This window comes from Lates calcarifer, linkage group LG15, assembly GCF_001640805.2.
Source record: "Lates calcarifer isolate ASB-BC8 linkage group LG15, TLL_Latcal_v3, whole genome shotgun sequence".
Classification (NCBI taxonomy): Eukaryota; Metazoa; Chordata; class Actinopteri; family Centropomidae; genus Lates; species Lates calcarifer.
In genome coordinates this window covers 5,178,150-5,200,493 of record NC_066847.1, presented here as the reverse complement: position 1 = coordinate 5,200,493, position 22,344 = coordinate 5,178,150, and the positions used below count along the sequence as shown (strand labels likewise).

Here is a 22,344-nt window from a genome sequence, read left to right as displayed (position 1 = left end):
GAAGAAGCCTGATTTGTCTAATGGTAATATGTTGAGTCGGCCCTTTTGATATTTTTGTTTTGGCAAAACAAAAATTTATGATATATAATAAATGTTAGCTAAGACAAGAGAACAGTTGTTTTTGTCTACTGTTTTGTAAGCTAATCAATCAGCCAATCAATCAGCCCACAAAGCAAAATTGGGAGACTTTTTCAGACTCTTTAAAAAAAAAAAAAAAAAAGGGTCAAAATCAAATCAGTGCATCTGAGATCACGGTATCTTGTCCAATATGGGTCATAGAGTCTCCATGCCCGATAAACACTCATCTGTCAAACTCCACTGAGACATCTGGAAAATCAAGATTTGTATTTTTTTTTTTTTTAAGTGTAGTTTCCCAGGTGAGGTCATCAGGGTCATTTTCTGGACATAATGTATCATCACGTTACATTTCCTGGTATACAATATTTGCTCTGTTTCACTTTCACTTCTATTAAAGATGCACAACAGACAAACTCAAACACGTGCTGTGATCTCCAGCTGCTCCAATGGTGTAATACATCTTTAACTGTAGCATCACTCAAACACTGTTTAGTTTGTTTATGCTCTGTCCAATATTTATCACCTTCATCAGAAATATGACATCACGTCCTTTTACAGGGCCAAGGGCGGAGAATTTTCATTGAACAGAAACATGGTGTGATAACTTTCGGCCATCTTCAGACTAATTTGAGACCTGCAAAAACAAATGCAGCCCTCTCATTCTTTTGAATAAGGCCAGTAGTGACATCGTAGTTCAGTCATCTGGCAAAGTCATCCAGCAAGACATTGTATTGGCTAATCAAATGCAGGTGCACATTCCTAGAAGATTACTTAATTGTGTGAACTGAGTATTTGTTTATCTCAAAGTCAACTAAAGATAAAATAGTTGCTGCCGTGAAAACTTTCCAGTCGTAAATACCTGTCCGAGAGTATTATAATCCTCTGTGAAGTGTTGGGAGCGCCTTAGAAACTTTCACATTCTCAGATCTGTTACTTAAACTGAACTTTCTGGATAATATTTCATGTCTCATCTAAACAACTCTCCACACAAATGCAGCTCCCTCCACCAGAGACGACTGGAGGTCAAGCAGCACAGAGGAGCGATAAGAAGGAGGAGGGTCGGTGTCTTATGAGTTTCTTTTTATTGTTCAATGCATGGCCACACACATATACTGGTTTTTTTTTGCACTGTGCATGATGGGACAGTCACTATGGAAATGGTGATGTAGATGGGATACGTTTTAGGAGTTTACAGGGGTCCAAACACAACCCACATTCCTCAGGGAAAGCCAGCCACCCCTCTCTCTTCTGACTCGTTAATTACTAGCTACAAGATGAAGCTAATCAGCTTCTCCCTCTCTCTTCCCTCTAACATGACACCTTGTTAAATAAATTCAGTTGTTTTTTCCTTCCTCAGAACAGACGACAGCAACCCTTTCCCTTTCCCTTTCCCTTAAACATTCTTGCATATATCATTCAGATTTAGCTTACAAAAAGCAAAATAAACAACATGATTTGGGTACAAAAATAAAATCCAAATTAAAACTTTTAACAGGGCAACACCTGTCATGTTTTTTTTTCCTTTTCTGTTCTCATACAGAGATAGCACAATACATAAGTCACTGGTCACAAAAGTACACCGCAAATAATGAAAACAAAACAAAAGCCACATAGGAAAGAAACCGATCCCGAAGAAGTGTACATGTGTCTTCCTCAACCTTTCCTAGAGGCCAGTGAGCTACGAGACCCCTGGTTTGTTTCTGAAGGCTGGAAGTCTCGGGTGTCAGGTGGACAGAGAGTTTTCTCTATCTCAAAGCTGTCTTCATACACCCTCGACTTTACAAAACGCAGCCCTACCAGACTCGCACATTCTTGACCCTGTTTCTCAAATACAGACTGAAGGGGAAAGGGGAGGAGGGAACAGAAATCCACTGCTCTAAATATCTATATGGATTCATCTGAGCGTGAGTGTATTTATGTGTGTGTGTGCGCGGTTTCTCTCTCGACACGTATGTACTCGTTTGCTAACATATACAGTGTATTCCTGGTTAGGGTGTGAACCAGGGGCACTTAAAAGTTGTGTAGCGTCCCCCCCAACATTTCCTCACCCTGACCACTAGGGGTCACTCTTTATGTTTAGGATTGGGAGGGGGAGATCTGCTGTTTCTTATAGCGCCATTTCGCCCACATTTCTCTTTATTTTTATTTTTTTACTCCACTGTATTTACTTTTCCAGCCCTCTAAGCTTTAACTCCTTTCCTTCGATCCAGCTTTCTTTTGAGTTGTTTTTTTGCCTTTGGAGACGCAGATACACACAGAGCAAAAGAGTGGGAGAGAGAGAGAGGGAGCGAGTGTTGTGATCGATCAGCTGTTCGCAGCACCGACAGCTGCCCCCCTTTTGACCTCTCAGCCGATCTCCTTCCACTGCCGGTAGAACTCCACAATGTTCTTCAGCTCCATGCCCGCCGAGCTTGCCGCCTGCATCGCCGCCTGGAATAAATGAATGACGTGGAAATAAATACAGCTGAAGTACAAAACCTGCTCTGAATATTTACACAGTACATTTTTTCAGTCATTTGTAATGACAGGTCCTCAAAAGTGAAGCCAAAACATCTGAGTCGCCCTCTGGTGGCTGCCTGCAGGGTCATAAATCCTGCCCCCTTCACATTGGACATTTGCTTGAAAAATAACAAATTATTAAACGATTATCAGAGTAGTACTAGTTAATTATCTGTTGATTGACTAAGTGTTGCAGCTCCATGGAATTGTTTGATGTTGCCTGCGATAGTTTTAGTTACTTTATAAAACCAACAATCGAATGATAAAAGTCAGGTGTGTGGAGGTGAAAAAGTACACAGGATTTAAACTTTCATCCTTTCTCTTTTTTTACCCACAACTTCTTCCATCATTTTTCATGGGAACAACTGAGTGGAACACAATGAACGCCCTCGAGGAGAGAATAAAAGTGCGCACTGCTATTTCCATTTAGAGGATTTACTGCCTCTCATCCATCAGGCTTTTTACACTGCCTTGAAGTGTGGCCTTTTGTAAAATATTGGCAATGATTTGTTCACAAAACATGACCCACAAACAGTGTTACTTGAAGCATACTAAAGGCCTGACACTCATAAACTATTTGTTGTATAATATTTAAATTAAAATCTGGATGAAGTCTTTTTTATATTTAATAAAAATATCTTAAATTTGGTCATTCAAACATTTTACTATTGAAAAATAAACTTGTCAATTTTTGCATCTGGTTACAAGCTGTAATGAAGAGTCAGTTTCTAAATGATATTAAAGATATCTTTGGCACCTCAATGCAGATATTTCTCATCACTTATCAGCTCAGATGTATGCCGATATGTCTGTGATAAGCTAACATGACCAGTGATATAGGCCCAGCCGGTTTATCAGTTAAGCTCTAATTTCCGCCATCAGCAACTGACAAGTAAACATGTCAGTAATCAGTAAAGTGCATCATCCCCGAGTTTCATCCATGTTAAACAGATTGAAATGTGAAAATTTGACCTTTAATTCTAGCATCCTCATGAGGGAAATTAGCATAATGTTTTAAAAACAACACACACTCTGAAAGTAAATTGTAAAAAATAGAGTTTTGTCCTAATGAAAGCACCTAAATGTCAGTTTTGACAAGTGGCTCAGGTCTGTGGAATCTGTATTTTTTTAAAAATCAAGACTCATGTAAAACTAAGATTTCCTGTAGAACTATAAACCATGACAAAACTTGATCTTTCACAGGGACAGAGCAGTGACGAACACGGTCCAGTGAAGACAGCACTCCGGCAGAAACAGAGAGGAAACCGAAGTCCATTAAACTTTGCCAGGTTTGGTGGTAAATGTGAACTCCCTGAGTGTTCGTTGGTATCAGTAATGTGACAAAATAGAGTGAGCGACCGACCTTCATTGCTGCTGACCGAGTGCAAAGCTCTTCCACTTGATGACCCGTAAGAATGGTCACCATGCCGGCTGTATCTTCGTCTCCGTTGTTCTGGGAGACTGTTAACTGACGACAACTATCCACCATCTTGTATAGATGCCTAGAAACATAGAGGAGTTCCAGTCAAAGTCTAAGTCATTTAATGAGTGTGTTAAAAAACAAACAGAAGGGAAGCGAGGCTTTACCAGGCTTCGATGTCCTGCCTTTTCAGTTTATCTCTCTCAAAACTTCGTCCCGACTCCTTCTGGCAGCGTATGTACCTACAGAAGGATGCGATAAACAACATCATTTCAGAAAGCCTCTAAATTAAGGCAGTTTTTGGGGTCAACATATGTCAACAAACTTGAACAAGCCTCTGAGAAGGTAAGCTGTGAAGAGCTTCATCAGTAACCAGATACACACCTGTTGCCTTTGCGAAATTCAGACTCCAGGAAACGGATGCCATCCCTCGCACCGGCATTTTCCTTCTTCAATCTGTCAAGTCCATCGATAACTACAACACAGAAGTGGTCTGGATTAAGTACCTGAACAAACAGGCTGACTCAGACTGACAGTTTGAATATGAGAAAGAGACTGACTTTCTGAACAGAGCATTACTTTTAAAGCTGGAGGGTCAGCAGCTCTATATGTTATGCATATCATGTGAGCTATCAAACCACTAGTAACATGTTCAGGGCTGCAGCTAATCAATTATGAATTAATCTACAATTTTTCTATCAATCTTTTTGTCTATAAAATATCAAAATACAGAATAGTGGAAAATGTGACATTTTCAAGTAGCGTCCTGTGTTCAAAAACGGCCCAAAGATAATATAAAATAACAGTATCAACAATCCTCACATTTGAGAGGCTGACACCAAGAAATATTTGTTATGTTGCTTTGATTGATAAACGGCTTAAACATAATTAATTGATTTATAAAATGACTGAGGATTAATTTTTCTGAAATAAATTGTTTCAGCACCAGACGTGTGCTCAATAATTTTTATAGTTTTATGAACAAAAATCAACAACAAAACTAAACTTTTCATATGCACAGAAAAGTCAAATATTCTGCACCAGAAATAGAAAGCAGGGATCCATCTGTGACAAGACAAGGTGAGTGAGATGGACATAAATAAATCAAAAATGAATACTGGATTTTGAAGCAGAGCATTCTGTAATAATACAATCTAAGGATAACTGCTAAGAATAATTACCCTTATCTGCTGTAAAACTTGTGGCTAGACACGTGTCTGTGTTTCTCAGGCTTTCTAAAGGACTCACCAAGATGAATTTATGACTTTTTAAAGACCTTTTTAATACCACAGAGAATGAAATTTAATACCGGTTTCATAATCACACCGGCCAAAGTATTCAAGTATGATGGAAAACCATTAGGGCTGAAACTGTCTAGAATTAGTCACTGTTATATAATATTTTTTTCAGTTAATCTCTGCAGCATGTAGCAGTAATTCCTAATGATATCATTAATTCAATTAACACAACTTGAACTAGGACATGTGGCAGACAATGAGTGGACTAACCAACTGCAAAATGATTAATTCATGCAAGTTCATTCAAATTTTTGCTAAAGCCGACACCTGATGAGCCTCTTAGCCACTATAGCGGACAGTGTCTTCTGCAGGTTGGATGGTGCTGAGTGAAACTCAATAAAAAAGGACTGAACTGTCCCTATGCACACAATCCACCGTGCCTACAATTGCACTTTTTCCTGCAAGTCACTAAATCCCCACCACCACCACCACCTCCCTTGTTCAAGGCCACATCAGTGGGTAAATGTTACACACAGGGGCACCTCACCCTCTCTCGCTACTCAGGACAGACAGAGGAGGAAGTAGTGCACTGACCTGTCCGTGGGATGATGATGATGAAGCAGCCGCTGCCAGCCAGCTGTCGGATGAGGTTCAGATGCTGGCAGAGAGCAGCTGTGTCTGGCACCAGGTAGGGAGACATGGACGACTGGGCCTTGGGCTGCTGGAGGCTGCCCTCTAGCTGCGACACCTCCAACTGCAAGGATCAGACAGATAAAGAAACCCAACAGCTGATGATGTGTGTGATTTATGCAGGATAAATGTGACTTTTATGGTCATGGAAACATGACTATCTCAGAGCTCGTATACTGTTCCCACTACCTCTATCAGCTGAGTACTAGTGACATTTAGATAGATGTTGGCTAGTTTAAGATACTTTCAGCTAAAAATATCACTTCTAGCAAACATTATTCTGAACATTAGCAAATAACAAATGAGTGGATCTAAAATTCAATTTAAAAAGGCAGCTATATCAGATTTCCAAGCAGTTTCCATACACAAACACAATAAATAAAAGTTTCACAAGATTTTCCATCCCTCGGAGATGGAAATGGGCTCTTGGCAGTGGTGAATGTAGTGACAGACATCAGCACACAGCTGTGTCTATGCTGTATTACTGCTCAGATTTCAAAGGGAAACACAGACAGGGTAAGCAGTCAGAGGACAGAGTGATAATGTAAAAACCTGCAGTCGAAGCTGGGCCATATCCCTCATTAAGCGATTTCGACGAGCCTCCTCCTCAGCCTGGACAAATAAAGAAAATAAAGTCAACATCAAATGGGAAAGTTGCTTTGCACATAAGTAAAAACCACTTTGGTTCCAGGTCATTAATTAAATATTTTTCACAGTTAATCCGGCCAGCAGTTACACAACAACGCCATTTTTTAAAAACGTCTAAACTCCCCCACCGAGGAATGAGACTTGACTGAATGCAGGCCCCCTGAGGTTGTTCTGGTCATTGCCTTGTTCAGATGTCACTCACCATTCGGAACTGGGCCTTGGCCTGCTGCAACAGATTGTCCTGTTCGGACTGGCTGATGCTGGTGAAGATGCCCGCCTCCGGGTTGAAGTGCAGCACATTGCCCTGGAGCTTTGTTAGGAAGTGGCCAAAACTGCGAATGCAACACACTCGTACCACACACTGGAGGAAAGAGACAGAGGAAAATGTTTTGGAGACTTAAAGCATTTATATAATGCCTGATTGATTTAAGATATCGAGACACCACGTGTTGGATAAATCAACCTACAACTTTTAAGTGCGCATGTACATGTCTAAACATGTCTCAGTGCCTAAATACAATATGCTAAGACACAGGGATGGGATATTAACAAATATATCTATGTATGTTAAACATATAATACATATTCCAATGGTTTAATGCTGCCCTGATCAATATTTTTAGATTGACAATGGGTCAAATGAGAGAGGACTTGCTCATGGTAATGAACCCACACAGACCTATCATCCAATTCTGCAGTTCCCTTCAACTCTTTGTAATTTTGTAGCACCTTTCAGCTCACTGTTTTGGTTTCACATCCTGCAGCTTTACAGTTTTGGTTCATTCTAACTGCTCTCATCAGACAGGCAACAATTTTCAGCCAAAAAGCTAAACACATAAATAGAATATTCTACAACAGAGAGACACTGTTAGCTTCTACCTGGTGAACACAGTTTAACATTTAGCAGCTAAGAGCCAAATATTTCCCTCAGGGGTTGACAGAGACCAAACACAGAGCTAAAGTAGGGTGTATACTGAATTCCATTCATCAGTTGACCAGAAACATGAATGCTATTGTTGCTCTGTGTCTGCTGGGTGTGTAAATAAGCAACTGTGTACTAACATGTTAGCCACAGCAACTGTTTAATGTGATAAAGTGTCAGTGTTGTGTTTAAAGTTTGCTGGCCTATCGCTGAGTGGCAAAAAAATATATGAATTCAGATTTAAGGACAGTTTTGGTTTTCATTACTATCATTACTGATGGCAAACTCAAGACAGCACCTCTCTTTCTCACATGCTTGTGGACTGGACTTGGTGATATGCTGGTTAGTACACATTTTAGCACTGCAGATGGTGAAGAACAGTGTGATTTGTCAGCAAAGGTAGGAACAGAAACATTTGTGTCCTGGTTAAGAGGATTTGGTCTGAATTACGCTTCAGATAACAACAATTTTCATTGTTCTAATTTATCTGCAGATTGTTTTCTTGACCAACAGACAACACCCTAAAAATATTTAGTTCACCATCACATAAGACAAATAAAAGCAGCTTAAACAATTAATTTATGATAAAACAGAAGTCAATTATCTGTTAACCGACTAACAATTTCAGCTCCAGGCTGAATTACTGGGCAGATTTGATTAAATCTGTTATACATGTTTTAAAATGCTGGCAGTCTTAGAAACATTTTTGTCATCTCGTCAATGCCATTTGTGTTTTTTGTGTTCTAAACCCACACTGAACATCTATAAAAGCTGAATCCTGGGTGTGCGTGTTTGCATTAGTTTACCTCCTGTAGGGGGCTGAGGGAGGGGTTGCGGTGAGTAAAATCAAGGCGGCGGTGAGCTACGCTGAGAGCAGGCAGGTGTCGCAGAGCCAAGTCCTCAGGTAGCAGCAGACTCTGGACCAAACCAGGCTGCTCACACTCATTTAACAGCTCTGTCACTTCTGCGTTCAGACCAAGTTCTGCAATACACACACAGATAAATACATAAATGAGCTGAAGATTCAGAGCACAGTCATTAGCGTGTAAAAAAAAAAAGGGGAGACAAATATTCAGTGTGAGAGTATTAGCACTGTTTGTAAAGTGAGTCAACAGTGCAGGGATGAGATCAGAGCTTGGAGATGTGGACAAAACCTAAAAACTTATATAAAAAACAAATAAGAAATGATAGATATAAAAAAATATCTTCTAACATACAGAAATCACATCATTACACTAAACTGCACTGACAAATAATATACCCTAATTTGTTTCTGGTCTCGTTTGCACAAGATTTTAATTAGTAGTAAACTATACACAAATATGTATAATGTTTTATTAATTAAATCATTCTAGTGAAATGGACCAAATAATAATACTGATTTCTTATAATTAGAAAATGACATAACTTTTCTTTGACCATTTATTAAATGTAATACTTTGAATTTTCTTAACAAAACAACATTTTGTGAGTGGTTCGTCTTTCTCCACAAGGAAAAAAATGCTCATTTGAATTGCACTTTAAGAATTTGGAGATTAAACAAAAAACATAAACCTTAATGTAAAAATAATATTCTTCTCATCTATCAATGTGATGTACAACACCATGCAAAAGTTTTAGGCACTTTAGAGGTTTAGACTCTCATCCATCATCAGGGAGGCATCTGATCAGTCTCTAGTGAATTCTGCAGCATGACAACGACCCCATGTAAAGAGTTATCTTCAGCAACAACAAGAACAAGGAGTAATGCAACAGATGGTTTGGCCCCCGCTGACATCATCCTGCCAGTCTGGGATTACTTGAAGAGATAGAGGGAACTGAGAGCCTAAATCCAAGATGCTTGGAACAACCTACTGGCCAGTACCATGACAAATTGTCATCAAGTGTCCTTGAAGAATTAAGTTTTCTTTTAAAGGCAAAGAGTGGCCACACCAAATATTGATTCAAGTTTCTTTTCTGTTTAGTGCACTTTATATGAAGTTAACTGAAAAATAAAAATTCATTGCATTATCTTTGTAAGCATCCTCACTTTACTTTTAGGGCCTAAAACTGTTGCTCAGTGCAGTAAATCAAGGCTGTTCAATTTGTTTTTTTTACTGGCATGAATATTTTGGAATCACGACTTTTACAGTTCATTCGTTGCTAGTTTTAAGCACACTTTTCTCACTCCTACATCTGCCACATGGTCTTGAATTTATGCCAGCTGCTGTCCAAGGAAAACAGATGCATCACGTGTAACGTATTCTCATTTATTATATGGCTGTTACATCCCCTTTGCCATCTCCTATTTCATCACAGACCACCACTTACACAGTAATAATCAATTTTTTTTTTAGGTAGCCCTAAATCCACTTCTAACGCTGCTAAATTTGTTATGTTTTTGACTGACTGCTTCCAACATGAGGACAAGCCCCTCCACATGAAAATGTGGTATTCACTGGGTCATAAAAAGAGATTTACGACGGCTGTGTGTGGTTATGAAGTTATGCCGAATCTGACTACAGAGGCAAGCCTCACAGAAAAAAGTAAGAGAGATTTAGGATAAGAATAAGAAAATATTCTTGCATGAAGCTCAATGTTTGCATTCATTGCCTTCAAGTATCAGGAAAGCAAACATTTCAGTATTTATGGACCCAGAGGGAATAAAACTTCAAACCTTGTCTGCTGTCGTGACAAGTATAAATCTCGATACTGTGCAGCAGTAACTCACCAGCCTCGAGCATCTTGCTGCCATCTGGTAGCAGGTTGAGCAGCACAGACAGTCGGTTCCACAGACTTTGAGAACTCTGCAGAGAGAGCAGTGGATTACAGTTAGCTAAATATACTCCTAAAATGTCAGTGTTTCATAGTCAAAGCAGGAGATGCTGCATCCTTACCTGAGCGCACATGAGGATAATATCAGTGTTGGTCCTTAGCCAGTCAACAAAGACCTTCACCACTTGGATCAACCCCTGATTGGTCAGGATCTCCAGCTTCTCTAAGAGGGTTTTCTCACTATGCACTGACTGAGTGCTGTGTTGGCTGCCTTCTGAATCAGAGTCCAAGTCTAGAGAAAAAGGTGACACGAAAACTGAGCAAAAAGAAAACTTAGATTTTACATCTTCCTAAAAAAAGATTTGGGGAAAAGAGCAGAAAATTCAGATTAGATGTAAAATTAAAGCAAAAAGCACATTACCATGTTCATTGGTTCCGTTGGCAGTACCAGGGTTCATGTCACAAGGTGAGTCCCCAGGAGGAGGAGGAGGAGTCTCTTGGGAGGGGGGAGCAGAAGTGTCAGTAGGGGTGGGAATACCCGAGGAAGATGAGGCTTGAGGCCTCAACAGCATGTTACTGAAGGTCGGTGCCAGACGGAAGCAGCGCTTGGCCTGGAAGAGTTGAGAGGACATGGCCTGGAGGTTACTGCTGATGCTTGAGTCGTTGGGCATGAGGGGCCCATTGGTGGTGGGAGGGGTATCACCGTCCCTGTCACCTCCTTCTTCTTTGGGTTGGTCTTCATCTTCCTCTTCCTCCTGGTGCTCCCGGGCCTGACCCTCCAAGTTGTCGGAGTTCTCTGTGTCCTCCATATCTTCCAAATCTGAGCGAGACTCCTGGCTGTTCATGTCTGAGTCTGTCTCTACATCAAACGCCGTTCCTCCTTCCTCCTCCTCTTCCTCTGAGCCACTCCCCCAGCTGCCCTCCTCACCCAGTGGGTCTCTCTTAGTCTCCTTCCTGATCGAGGAAGGATTGAGGGAGGTTCCTGTTGTGGTGGCACCTGTTGAATCAGCACGGCCCCTCTTCTCTTCATCATCATCTTCATCTTCTTCGCTCTCAAAGCCTTCGCTTAAGTCGCTCTCGTCCTCACCTCGACCATCCTTGCGGGCACAGCGGCGTCGGCGGAGTCGTGAGAGGCGGGTATACTTCTTCTTCTGCCTCTGTTTGTCCTCCTCCAGCTTGCGCTGCTCTTCCACACTGCTATGCTTTTTGACACCAACCCTTTCACAGCCATCCTCATCCTTTGCCTCCTCCTCCTCGTCATCTTCTTGCTCAAAGGAGCCATTCTGCAGAGGCCTCTCGTCTGAGTGATCTGTCTGTGGAGCAGACAAATCCCTCATCTCCAGGTCATCTAGATAAGAGAAGAAAAAAATCATTTTTTAAATGTTATTTTTATTCAGGTTGATTGTAAAGACATGTCTCTGAAATGTTTTACATTTACAAGATATTTCACATAACAAATAAAATGTTCTCCATTGGGTTACTCCTAAAAAAGCTTGTCAGACAGAGTGAATAAATGTATTCAACTTGAAATTGCTCTTGGCAGCCAGCCAAGCCAAGATGTGAGTGGGTAAATACACTGTAGTAAGGTACTGATGTAGTTCTCTCAAAAGATTTTAGACCACAAAGAGCAGCACCTTAATCCTAAAAGATGTTGCTGATGAGACTAAACTGGGATTGATGCATTGATCTGCGTAGCAGGCACAGGCTGGGAAACTTCCTGTGCTGTGCTGACTTATTAGGATTTTTTCAGAACTAACTTCGAGTTGCAACTACGTACATTTTCTTCTATACATATGGAGACAGTGTTTTCCTCTCTCACCTGTGGCATCAGTTTGAAGTGGGGGCACCTGGCTCTCCGTTTCCTCCAGTTCAGCCTGCAGCCGAATGTTCACGTGGTTCACCAGGTGGGAGAAAAGGGCCAGAGTAAAAGCAATGGATGCACTGTACTGCTTCGATCCTAAAAACAAAGCACATCAACAACTGTTATCACAAAAAAATAATTTGAGAGTTCCAGATGATAATCATTTTCACAAGACAAGAGAGCATTTCCCAGAGTGGTATAAATCATCAACAGCTAAAAACAGCTAGTTACTATCAAAAACTCAAAATATATTTCTTCAGATTTACATTTCTAAAGTTCCAAGTTTGTATCCAAATTTCAATTTAGGAGTCAATCCATCACAGATCCTCTTACGATGGCAGGAAACAGGGACAACTTCTGTGGGTGTTTTGAACAGAGTTGTGTGTTAGCTATCTGCAGTGCTCCTTAAAATTAAGTCTGGCTCACATCCTCTTCCTTTTCTACTAATTATTTCAATCAGTGTTTGATCTAAATATACAGCCCCTCTACATAGAGAAATGGAATTGCAGCTTTTGAACTCCATTATGCAACAACCACAATTTGGACAGCTTTAACATCACACTAACACCAACCTCCCCTCTTCAGGCTGTGCACCACCATCAGACAAGTGACCACCATCTTGAAGACGAGGGTGTCTGGCAGCACAGGGCAGGAGCTGTCGCCATGCTGCTGTTGCTGCTGCTGCTGCTGCTCCTCCTCTTCCTCGCTGGGGGAGTGGTGAGCACCACTGTGCGTTGGAGGCGGCAGGTAGAACAGCACCAGGTTGAAGTCCTCCAGCACCGACTGGCAGAGTGACGTCAGCTCTGTTTCCATCAGACTGCACAGAGACAGAGGAGGGGAAACAACACAACGAACATGAATTGAAAGGGCACTGAAAAAAAGACAAGGTAAACACAATAATAATCCAAGGATAACAATACTGTGGTTCAGTGGACGATACATGTTAGCCAGGTTGCATTATGTGCTTATTTCTGATGGCCTTCACATCTGCTCATAAACTGCTTTTACCAAGAGTAAACACTTTGCCTGGAATCACTGTGTTGTGTTGTGTCTGCTGGATCTCTGTTCATACTTAACAAATTCAAATATTTGTCTTTGATCTCACTGGTGCATCCAGTCTTAGCATACCAATAAAATGGTTAAGTCAAAGGTTCGTTTCCACTGTGGACTTTAATCTATGATCTAATACAGTGGACGATCAGCGTGATACTAGTCAGGAGGAAACGAGTGACAGCACAAGCACTCACCTGTTTTTGGGCTGCAGCAGGCTCTGAAGGTACATGAAGCTCACCAGGAGGCGCTTAATGTCTTTTGATCTGCAGAAAGACATTGAAAATTATAGATTACAGACAATTATTTCAGTCAAACTCAGCTTTTTTCTTGACCAGAATAGAGAAATATCTGTACTATTTTGTGAATATTGTTAATAATGACATTCTGTGCAAGCATTTAAAGGAAATGTAACATTTTGAGAAATGTATCCTTCGGTTTCTTATTGAGAGTTAGATGAGAAGAGAGAAATCACTGTCATGTCTGTATGGTAAATACACTCAGTGTCCACTTTATTAGGTGCACCTGCACAGTCTAGTGTAAGCCTGTTTAGCATTAGGGTCATAGTTTGTGGCAGAGTTGTACTGGACTGCATTATATTCCTCACAATGAACAAAAGAATTTGTTAATCTTATTTGCTCCATGCACAATGCTAATCTAAATAATCCTGACAGTAAAATAACTGTGCAAACGTACGACCAAACATTAGTCACAGTGCTGTTTAACAAATAAACCTAGTAAACTGTCTATGAAATATTCTGGACACCATCATGGAAAATCCACATAAGAAAAAGTCACCTATACTTCCAGACGCAACATGCATCATCTCCTGAAATGGTTATTTTAGTTTATTTGTCTTTTACTCCTGCTGAATCCTGTTACTTTTGTTGCTTAAACAGACTAATTTCCCCCCAGGGATCATCAATCATCTAATCCCATCTGTAGTGAGATGCTGCTTTATCCCAACAATAGCTAGAGTGCTTTTGTGATTCAAAAGGAGAGAACAGAAGCCGGTAATTACGCAAAGCCCCAGATATCGACTGGGACTAGATTAAAATTACTCTGGGGTGTCAGTACAGTGAAGTCAAAATATTCAGTTTATTTCAGACTGATCAGCCAGTGAAAACCATTAGTGATACCACTGCTGTCCAGAGAGGGCTCATGATTTAAGGATGCCTCAGAGCACCTTGTGGATGTGAGTGCACATTAGTCTGGAAATCGAATTTCATTTATATCAAAAAGACTTGGGTTGAATTGGCCTGTGAACCAAAATAGACAGAAGCCACACAAAAAACAAAAAAGGCAAAAATAACAAAATATCACACTCTTAAGAATACACGCTAGAGCCTAAAGTGATCTATAAATGGCTTGTCATAAAATATGAACTGAGACTGATCAACAATTGTTTTGCCAGATTTCTGAGCTGGCCAGAAATCCTGTGAATCCTCCTCACCTTTGCCGAGATGGAGACAGCTTCTTCATTTCCTGCTTCTTTACTTGGTGGTACATCTTGGCAGCTTTGTCAAACAGGCGCTTCAGGTTGCCATAGGCGCCCTCAAAGGGGGATTCTGATTGGATGCTATTATAACACAGAAAAAAACATCTGTTAAGACATAACTTATCAAATTCGGTTCAATTTCTAATATAACTTGTGATGGCACATGAACATTCCTCACCAGCGTAGGTAGTAGTAGGTTGCTTCAACATTGTAGAACTTACTCCCTGCCAGTGTGCCAAGTTGGTTAAAGGGCATTCCTGCAGACAGGTGAGTGAAGAAATGGGTAAACAAGTTAACATTTATTTTTAGAACTGCCTGACCTGGACTGAGAATCATTAAAGTAATGTTCGATGCTCAGTCTGTAAAAAGTGATAAAAACCAGGACCACAAACAACTTTAGCAGAACAGTAGTAATGCTACCTTTCTACTTGTTATGATTAGAATTGGAATTAATCCGTACCTTGTACGGCCTTTGTGCATACTTATTATGAGCAAGTATTAAGAAGAAGGGGAGCAGAAAGCTTATAGTATTTTGAAGCAGAGACTATCATAAGCATCAACTACTGGCATCAAATATTTGACCTCTACCCCTGGTTGTGTCATTCATTTTTGATGATCTTCTATGCTACTTCAGGAGCATAGAAGCAATAAGTATGGTACGGGCCATTTAATAAACTATGCATCACAGAACAGTTGAAGCTTTTGGGAAAAATTCGGACAGGCTAGCTCTCTCCAGAACCACACTCCCATCGTTTCCAGTCTTTATGCTAAGCTAATCAACTTCTAACTATAGCTTCATATTTACTTATATTTATTTACAGACATGAGAGATCTGCTCATCAAACTCTTTACAAAACCATGAATATGTGTATTTCCCAAAATGTCAAACTATTCCTTTAGGTAGTATAATGTATTTGCAATTTGCTTTTGTTATTTGTGAAACTAAATATTTCTGCCATTCTTCCAGCTCAGAAAACACAAACTTTACTTGGATCTCCTGAACAATGGGAATAGTAGAGCATTGTGCCAAGAAGTTTTACATTACAGTCACTCACCCACATGTGGCATGACTGACAGGGCCTGGTGGTAAAACCTTTCTGCCAGCTGTTCAGCCTCCACTCCAGCAAGTTCATTCTGGTAACGGGCTAGAGAGGAAAGAAAATTACAAAGGTGAATAATGATGAAAATATTGGGTCTCAATTACTTCTGAAATGTCTTACACTCAACTGCAGATAGCAGACACAATTCCCACGTACTTCTGCAATATTCAGTTTAATAATGTACAATCAAAAGACCAATATCTCTGTATCACATAAGGCTAAACCAACTGAACAGCGCCCTGCCAGTTAAACTCTAAGGCTGAGCCAAAATTTCCCACGCTGAATGACACGCACATGCTGTCTCACACCTCTACAAGCTGGCGAATGAGATGAATTAATGGCATATTCTATGATCATGTTTTTACCTAGATCTCCAAGGTAGACCAGACAGCGATGACAGGCCATCTGTGCCCACTCCATCTCCTTGGGGGTGGCTGACACTGGTTTCTTTCGGCCTGCGGGGAACAATTACACAATGCGTTTTTTTTCCCCCTAAATTTCAAGGATTTAATTGATGCACTTATCCAGAATGACTTGCAGTTATGCAATGACAGGACAAGCTTGAATTCCAGCAAAGCAACAGTTTGGAATCAGAGAAGAGTCTGAATGTTCAGACTCCAGCTATGATATTACTTCTCTGTCCATCAGGTATAAATGTCCAAAGGTGCTTTTGTTTCATGTGACCAAGAAATAACCATGTATATCATATTTTTTTGATAAGAAAAAATTATACTTCACACTGGATTTACTGCTTGGTATCTCTAAAAACTCAGATATCCAGTGGCATTGTGGCTCCAATAAAATCTCCTGTTTGTGCAACTGAAATCTGTGCAGTTTGACTGGAAAAATAAGAGTAGAAGACAAGACCCTGCCAGGCAATGTCTGAGTAGAGACTGTAATGCATCACCACTTTGGGTGACCCTACACCTGCCTCTTTGCTCACAATAGACTGACTATGCACCACTCCAACTTTACATAGTGCATTGTGGAACACTGACATCTGATCCTGGCCACAAACAATGGACACATAAACCTCTAGTGTAAATGCAAAGGTGTGGTAATGCTGAAACATGGAGTGCATTTTAATACCAGCAGCAAATTAGGTCAAACTTTAACCCGTGGATGCTTTAGAGACTTTGTGCAGTTTAAATATTAAATCCACAAGTTTCAAAACACTAATACCGTGTTGAATGTGATTTGTAAAGCATTTCATGAGGAAAAAAAAACCTGAATGGTGTATTAAAAGCTGAAAACAAACTAATAGGCCTTTGTCACGCAAAGCATTTTGACTTGACATCGTAGAAAAGGCCTGGATAACGATGGTTGTGTTATATTCTAATGTTCAGTAAGCTATGTCAGTGAAGCATGCACAATACTGAAGCCACCAAATGAGATTCAGCATCGTTACTTATATTATCCACACCCATGCTTTCTCTGGTGTGAGAGGTCAAAAGTCGTTGAGACAAAAGCTTATTATGTGATCAACATTTTTAACTTCATCTGAGGGACAAACCTTTTAAACATATGGACAAGTTGACAGCCTGTTTCATGTATGTGAATGTCACAAACAAAGTAAGAGATTAAATGCTGCTTGTGTGTTTTAACGTTGTGTGTCTGTATTTGTGTCTGTGCATGAATCTGTGTTTTGCACATCTGACCTATCAGCGGGTCTGTGACGTGGGTCCAGTCAATGCAGTCTTGCAGCTCCAGCTGGTAATGGGACTGGATGTAGAGCAGCAGGTGTTGATAGAAACCCACTCCAGCGATCAGGTGTGTGCGGTAGGCACACTCCAGAGCGCTGCGACTGTGGATGTGCTACAGTGGAGGAGAGAGAAAGAAAATACAACAACTTAGACATTAGAGGTATGGCCACAATAACAATAATAAACATTATCTATACAGCACTTTGGCAGTGGCACTGTGCCACTTTGCAAACAGTTGCTTACTTACACATTCAGCAGTTATGAGGCAACATTAGCATTCATTTGGAGTCATATTTATGTCCACTTGATGAATGTAAGTCCAATATTCACTCTCTTTTAGCTTTGCCAACACCAACATCTGGCTCTTTAGCTGCTAAATGCTTCACTATGTTCACTAGCGAGTCACTAACTGTATCTGCATTTTGTACTGAGCAGATAGTTGCCAAAAAAGCTGCCTGCTACAGCTGAAAACGATGCTATGAGAGCAGTGAGTGTGAACTAGAACGGTTAAGTTGTGGGATGGTATAAAGCTATTCTCTGTAAGTTCATCCCTACAAATGATCTCTTTCACACACACTGTTTTCACATTGTAATTTGACACATTCTTGTTATAAAAATATTGATTTCAGCTACTTTTTGTTTACAAGCATCATTCTTAGTACATTATTTCCTATGTCTGGCACAAACTGTGTACATTTTTAGAGCAACAAATCAGCTGAGAAATGATCCTTGCAACATTTGATAATGGAAATAGGTTTGATTTCCACTGGGACAACCCATGCATAACATGTATACGCTCTTGGTAGTCTGTGAGGTACTTTATGGGCCAGTGACCACAAAACAGCAGATGTCATGTTAGAGTTGACCTTTAAGGGGAAGCCAGGATGTCAAGCCAGCTAACTGGTGGAAAAGTGGTTTGCTAACACACGCAGAGAGTCATTTTCCAGAGCTGCAGGGCCAGTTACCTTCTTGTTGGTCTTGATAACCTGGATGACCTCATAGTAAACCTTCCTCCAGAGCAGCTCCTCAGCCTTCCGGCCATAGTCGACCGGGTGGAGAAACATCAGCTTCACACAAAGCTCCCTCAGCCTGAAAACACACAGAAAGAAAAACAGATGTACACATGCAAGTTAAGGAAGTAGCTGGGTCGCCGGTTTGACAGGTGGACCAATGAGTCAACCTAGTTTCACATGAACAAGTGGGGCTACACAGGAACAGAAACATCTAGCAGGATACAAACCTATTGATTGCTTTGTCTCATTGCATAACTATTCCAGCTTTAATGTATTTAGCTGCCTTTACAACAGAGTCGGAACAAGTAGTTGATTTTATTGAGGATTTATCAAACTACTTTGGTAATTGATTAATAATTTCAGCCTTTTTTCATGGATCAATGTCAGTCTTTGCTGATTACTGCTTCTTGTGTGTGAGGATTTGCTGCTTTCCTGTGTCACACTGTATATGACAATGGACCAAACACATACCCAGTCGCCAGTTTATTAGGTACATTTTGCCAAAACCAATGCAGTTTAATACACCACTTACGCAATAAATCCTACCTTCACAAAGATAATAATGACCACTTTTTGTTGCAACTGTCTTAGAGAAGTGTATTTCCATTATTTTATCCACCTCATTTACATCAATATATTTATATCGCCACAATCTACAACCTCCAAAATAACAACTGAGTGAAATCAACACCTCTCTATAGCAAAACAACAAAACCTTCATGAATGTGAGATTTATTGTAGGCCTTTAGCATTAGAGTGACTCAGTCTTAGCTACTTGTTCCTAATTAACTGGCAACTGAGTGTATGTTTGGGTTTAGGACTGTTAGTCGGAAATTAAACAGTTTAACACAACATCATGAACTGTAAGAAACTGCAATGGGTATTTTGTTTGACATTTCAAGGACAACGCAGATTGATCAATAATAAAAATAATCATCAGCTGCACCACAGCTTTGTAAGACATCAGTGACAACTGATAATTCTGGTACCATTGGACAAAAAGAAACATTTGTGGCATTGCTAATAAGCTTGCCTTTCCGTTCTATGACTCACATGGTCTGTGTGAACTGATTCATAAGTCAGAGTTGTTTTTCCAGAATATTGTGAAATCTCAGTCCTCACTTCATGAGTGCAGCCAATGACAGTGTTAAATTAATAAAGTTAGGCAAATGCATGCAGTATTTCTCATGATCTCTTCTTTTAAAGATGCTTCTGCTAGGTTCTAAATACAAACCAAAGAAACAATTATTCTCATTATCTATTAATCTGACAATTATTTTCTTGCTTAATCGAATAATCCCTTGGTCTAAAAATGTCAGAAAATAGTGAAAAACGTCCATAGGTGACTTTAATTTAAAATGACACAATTTATCAATTACCAAAGTAGTTACTGATTAATTTTCTGTTTTATTGATTAATCATCTTATTGTCTAAGTTCTGCAGCCCTGACCACACTGAAGGACCACCCCATCAACTTTTTAGAGTGTTTGTGGTTTAACCGAAGTCCAAATACAGCCAATGAACAAAGTGAGATAACATCTCTTTCTCTCTCTCTGTCTATGTAGACATGTATCATGTCTGTGTCTCACATTTACTTCCTACTTCTCTCTTTTTGTGCTTTGTTTGTTGTATCTAGCAAATGAGCACCACAATTCTGCTCTAAAGTTGTATGACTGTGCATAAATCAGCAAAATCACAGGAGGTAACCATCAGTTTCTCAAAAAAATAATTAACCAGTGATGTCTGAAAAACCCAGAAGGCTGTTTAGGAGTACTTGAGAGTTGTTCTGAAGGTATCTCTAGAATCCCCCCAAAAAACTCTTCTGGTTTCTGAAGTGACACCTCTGTTTCCAAACCAAACAGAGATCTAATCATGTAGCTGAGTAAAAAAGTCTTTTGGGATTCTGAAATTATCATTGAAATTATCATTGAATGCACATGAGGGACACAAATCGGAGCGGTGTCCTCCTATCACACACACTGCTAGGACTGCTGGACATACTTGTTGCGAAGGCTGATGTTCTCCGGCTTGAAGACCTCTCTGTAAGATGCTTTGCTGCCGATGATGACATCCAGCTTGTGTACAGACTCTACCACAGCTCTGGGTGACAATGGACAGCATTAGCATTATGACAAGGCTAAACATTTACAGGTCGATAAGGGACGTCAGGCGCTAGCAACCAAAATCCTTTCTGTTTCATTTCTTTAGCATCAAAGACAGTGGTGACAAATGAAGCTAATTCAGCTAATTACACAATGTTACACTGACAAGTTTGCAGGTATGTCTGAGTACTCATCACTGCCCTGATAGGTCAGTGAATGGAAGAATAAGTGGTTTGTTTTTGTTAAAGCGCTAAGTTAGCTAGCACAGTAACGTTCAATTAGCACCTTGGTTAGCTTCGACAAAACGGCCTCACCAACTTACCTGTAAAGCCGCTTGATGAGAAGGACTTTCGCCTCTGGCTCGCTGTCCTGCCCCGGTCCACTCATATTAGCGACAATCCGGTTGTTTGATCACACGCTCCAGCGTTTAGTCGCCGTTATCCTCCAACCCTCCCAAGACACAGTTGTCACGGCTACTCGGGTTTGTTCCCCGGCAGTGACAACCGTGTTGATAGCCAGCTAGCGCTAGCTATCAAGGTAGCGTTAGCTTTCCTCCCCTTCCCACCGAGTCTCTTTCGTTTCTTGTGTCCTTTGGCAAGACCCCCTCTACCCATCCGTTCTGAAACCCGGGTAGGAGGGGGTGCCCGGTAACTTACGCTCTTCCTGGTCAGCTAAAACGCTCTGATATGCTTCTTGTGTTGTTCCCCGTTCCAACCATTGCTACGAAGGCGGCCATTATTCCTATCAGGCAGTGACCGCCTGAGTATCGCGAGACTATAGAACACATTCACGAGATTACAGCTCTGGTTGCCAGGTAGCCTGCAAATCCCTCATTTACGAGAATCTCCATAGAAACGCACCTTGATCCCGCAATTTAAAAAAGAAAAATAATAGAAAACGGACCACAGTCAAACACCAAGCGCTGAAATATATTTAAAAGCACAATAAATTGTTTCATGTCAATAGTGTCAGTTGCACCAAATTTAATGCGTCCAGGTGATGTTTTGATAGAGGGAGAAATCTTCACTTTGTGTGAGGGTTTCTTTCTCCATATGGAAGCTTTACTCATGTATTTACAGTGTGCGTAACCTATATATTCCCTCCCAAATTATAATCTTCCACCACTAACTTTCTATGTGTAACACAGTATTTGAACATACCTTTGGTTTATAATTACCCTGCAGCTATTAATCACATCATAGAGTTATTACAGATCACATTATAGTTTCAAGAAATCATTTCATAGCCTACAAGTCTCTTAACGCCCATGTACACTATGGACCACCCACTCAGATTTTTGTTTTCTATTATTTTGTCTATTTAGATCTATTCGTTTTATCACTGTGTGGGCAAGTCCAGACTCCACTACGCTTTTAGGTGCTTACATAATTTGCATGCCCTCCTTGCATGGCATGAGGCTGATGATTGCTGATGATGGCAGAACTGTTTACTAATAATGTGCCCCCAATACACAATGACCATGGTCACTATCTAAACTTTGTTGTTGTGATTCCTCCTATTTGCCAGTAGAGGTCAATAAAGATTGTAGATGATTTAATATCCCTGTAAATGATGCTTTAAAGTAACAGAGAAATGGCATTTTGAAAGATGCTTGCCTCCTTAGTTTTATGTATATTTATGCATCTCCTGACTGTGGAAACAGGATATTGTCATGACAGATAATGATGTTGAGGATCACTGAAATTTGTAAGTCCATGGGGTGTGATTTAGGGAGGAAAACGTAAGTTTTATTAAGGTGCTGGTTCAC

General features: G+C 40.4%; 1 protein-coding gene across 1 annotated transcript; it reads right to left on the bottom strand.

Moving 5' to 3' along the window:
* Positions 1-1,143: 1,143 nt before the first annotated feature.
* smg5 (SMG5 nonsense mediated mRNA decay factor) lies at positions 1,144-21,350 on the bottom strand. The gene is made up of 22 exons (XM_018699909.2): positions 20,899-21,350; positions 20,476-20,574; positions 18,427-18,550; positions 17,417-17,573; positions 16,124-16,213; positions 15,714-15,803; positions 14,837-14,915; positions 14,614-14,739; positions 13,358-13,426; positions 12,683-12,927; positions 12,069-12,206; positions 10,671-11,597; positions 10,372-10,541; positions 10,206-10,281; positions 8,302-8,477; positions 6,776-6,934; positions 6,478-6,537; positions 5,830-5,989; positions 4,382-4,472; positions 4,165-4,239; positions 3,941-4,079; positions 1,144-2,508 (listed from the first exon to the last, which is right to left on the bottom strand). Exons 1-22 carry the CDS (start codon positions 20,961-20,963, stop codon positions 2,425-2,427), a joined length of 3,399 nt encoding a protein of 1,132 aa, XP_018555425.1. The 5' UTR covers positions 20,964-21,350; the 3' UTR covers positions 1,144-2,424.
* Between the last annotated feature and the right edge of the window lie 994 nt (positions 21,351-22,344).

What these genes read in the sequence shown, in the direction of transcription:
- smg5 (XM_018699909.2), bottom strand. Translation starts at nt 20,963, where the DNA reads ATGAGTGGACCGGGGCAGGACAGCGAGCCAGAGGCGAAAGTCCTTCTC. An exon ending in GGTCTACCTTGGAGATCTAG is followed by an intron (nt 15,804 to 16,123) that starts GTAAAAACATGA and finishes TTTCCTCTCTAG; the next exon opens with CCCGTTACCAGAATGAACTT. An exon ending in CCAAGGCCCAGTTCCGAATG is followed by an intron (nt 6,538 to 6,775) that starts GTGAGTGACATC and finishes TTATTTGTCCAG; the next exon opens with GCTGAGGAGGAGGCTCGTCG.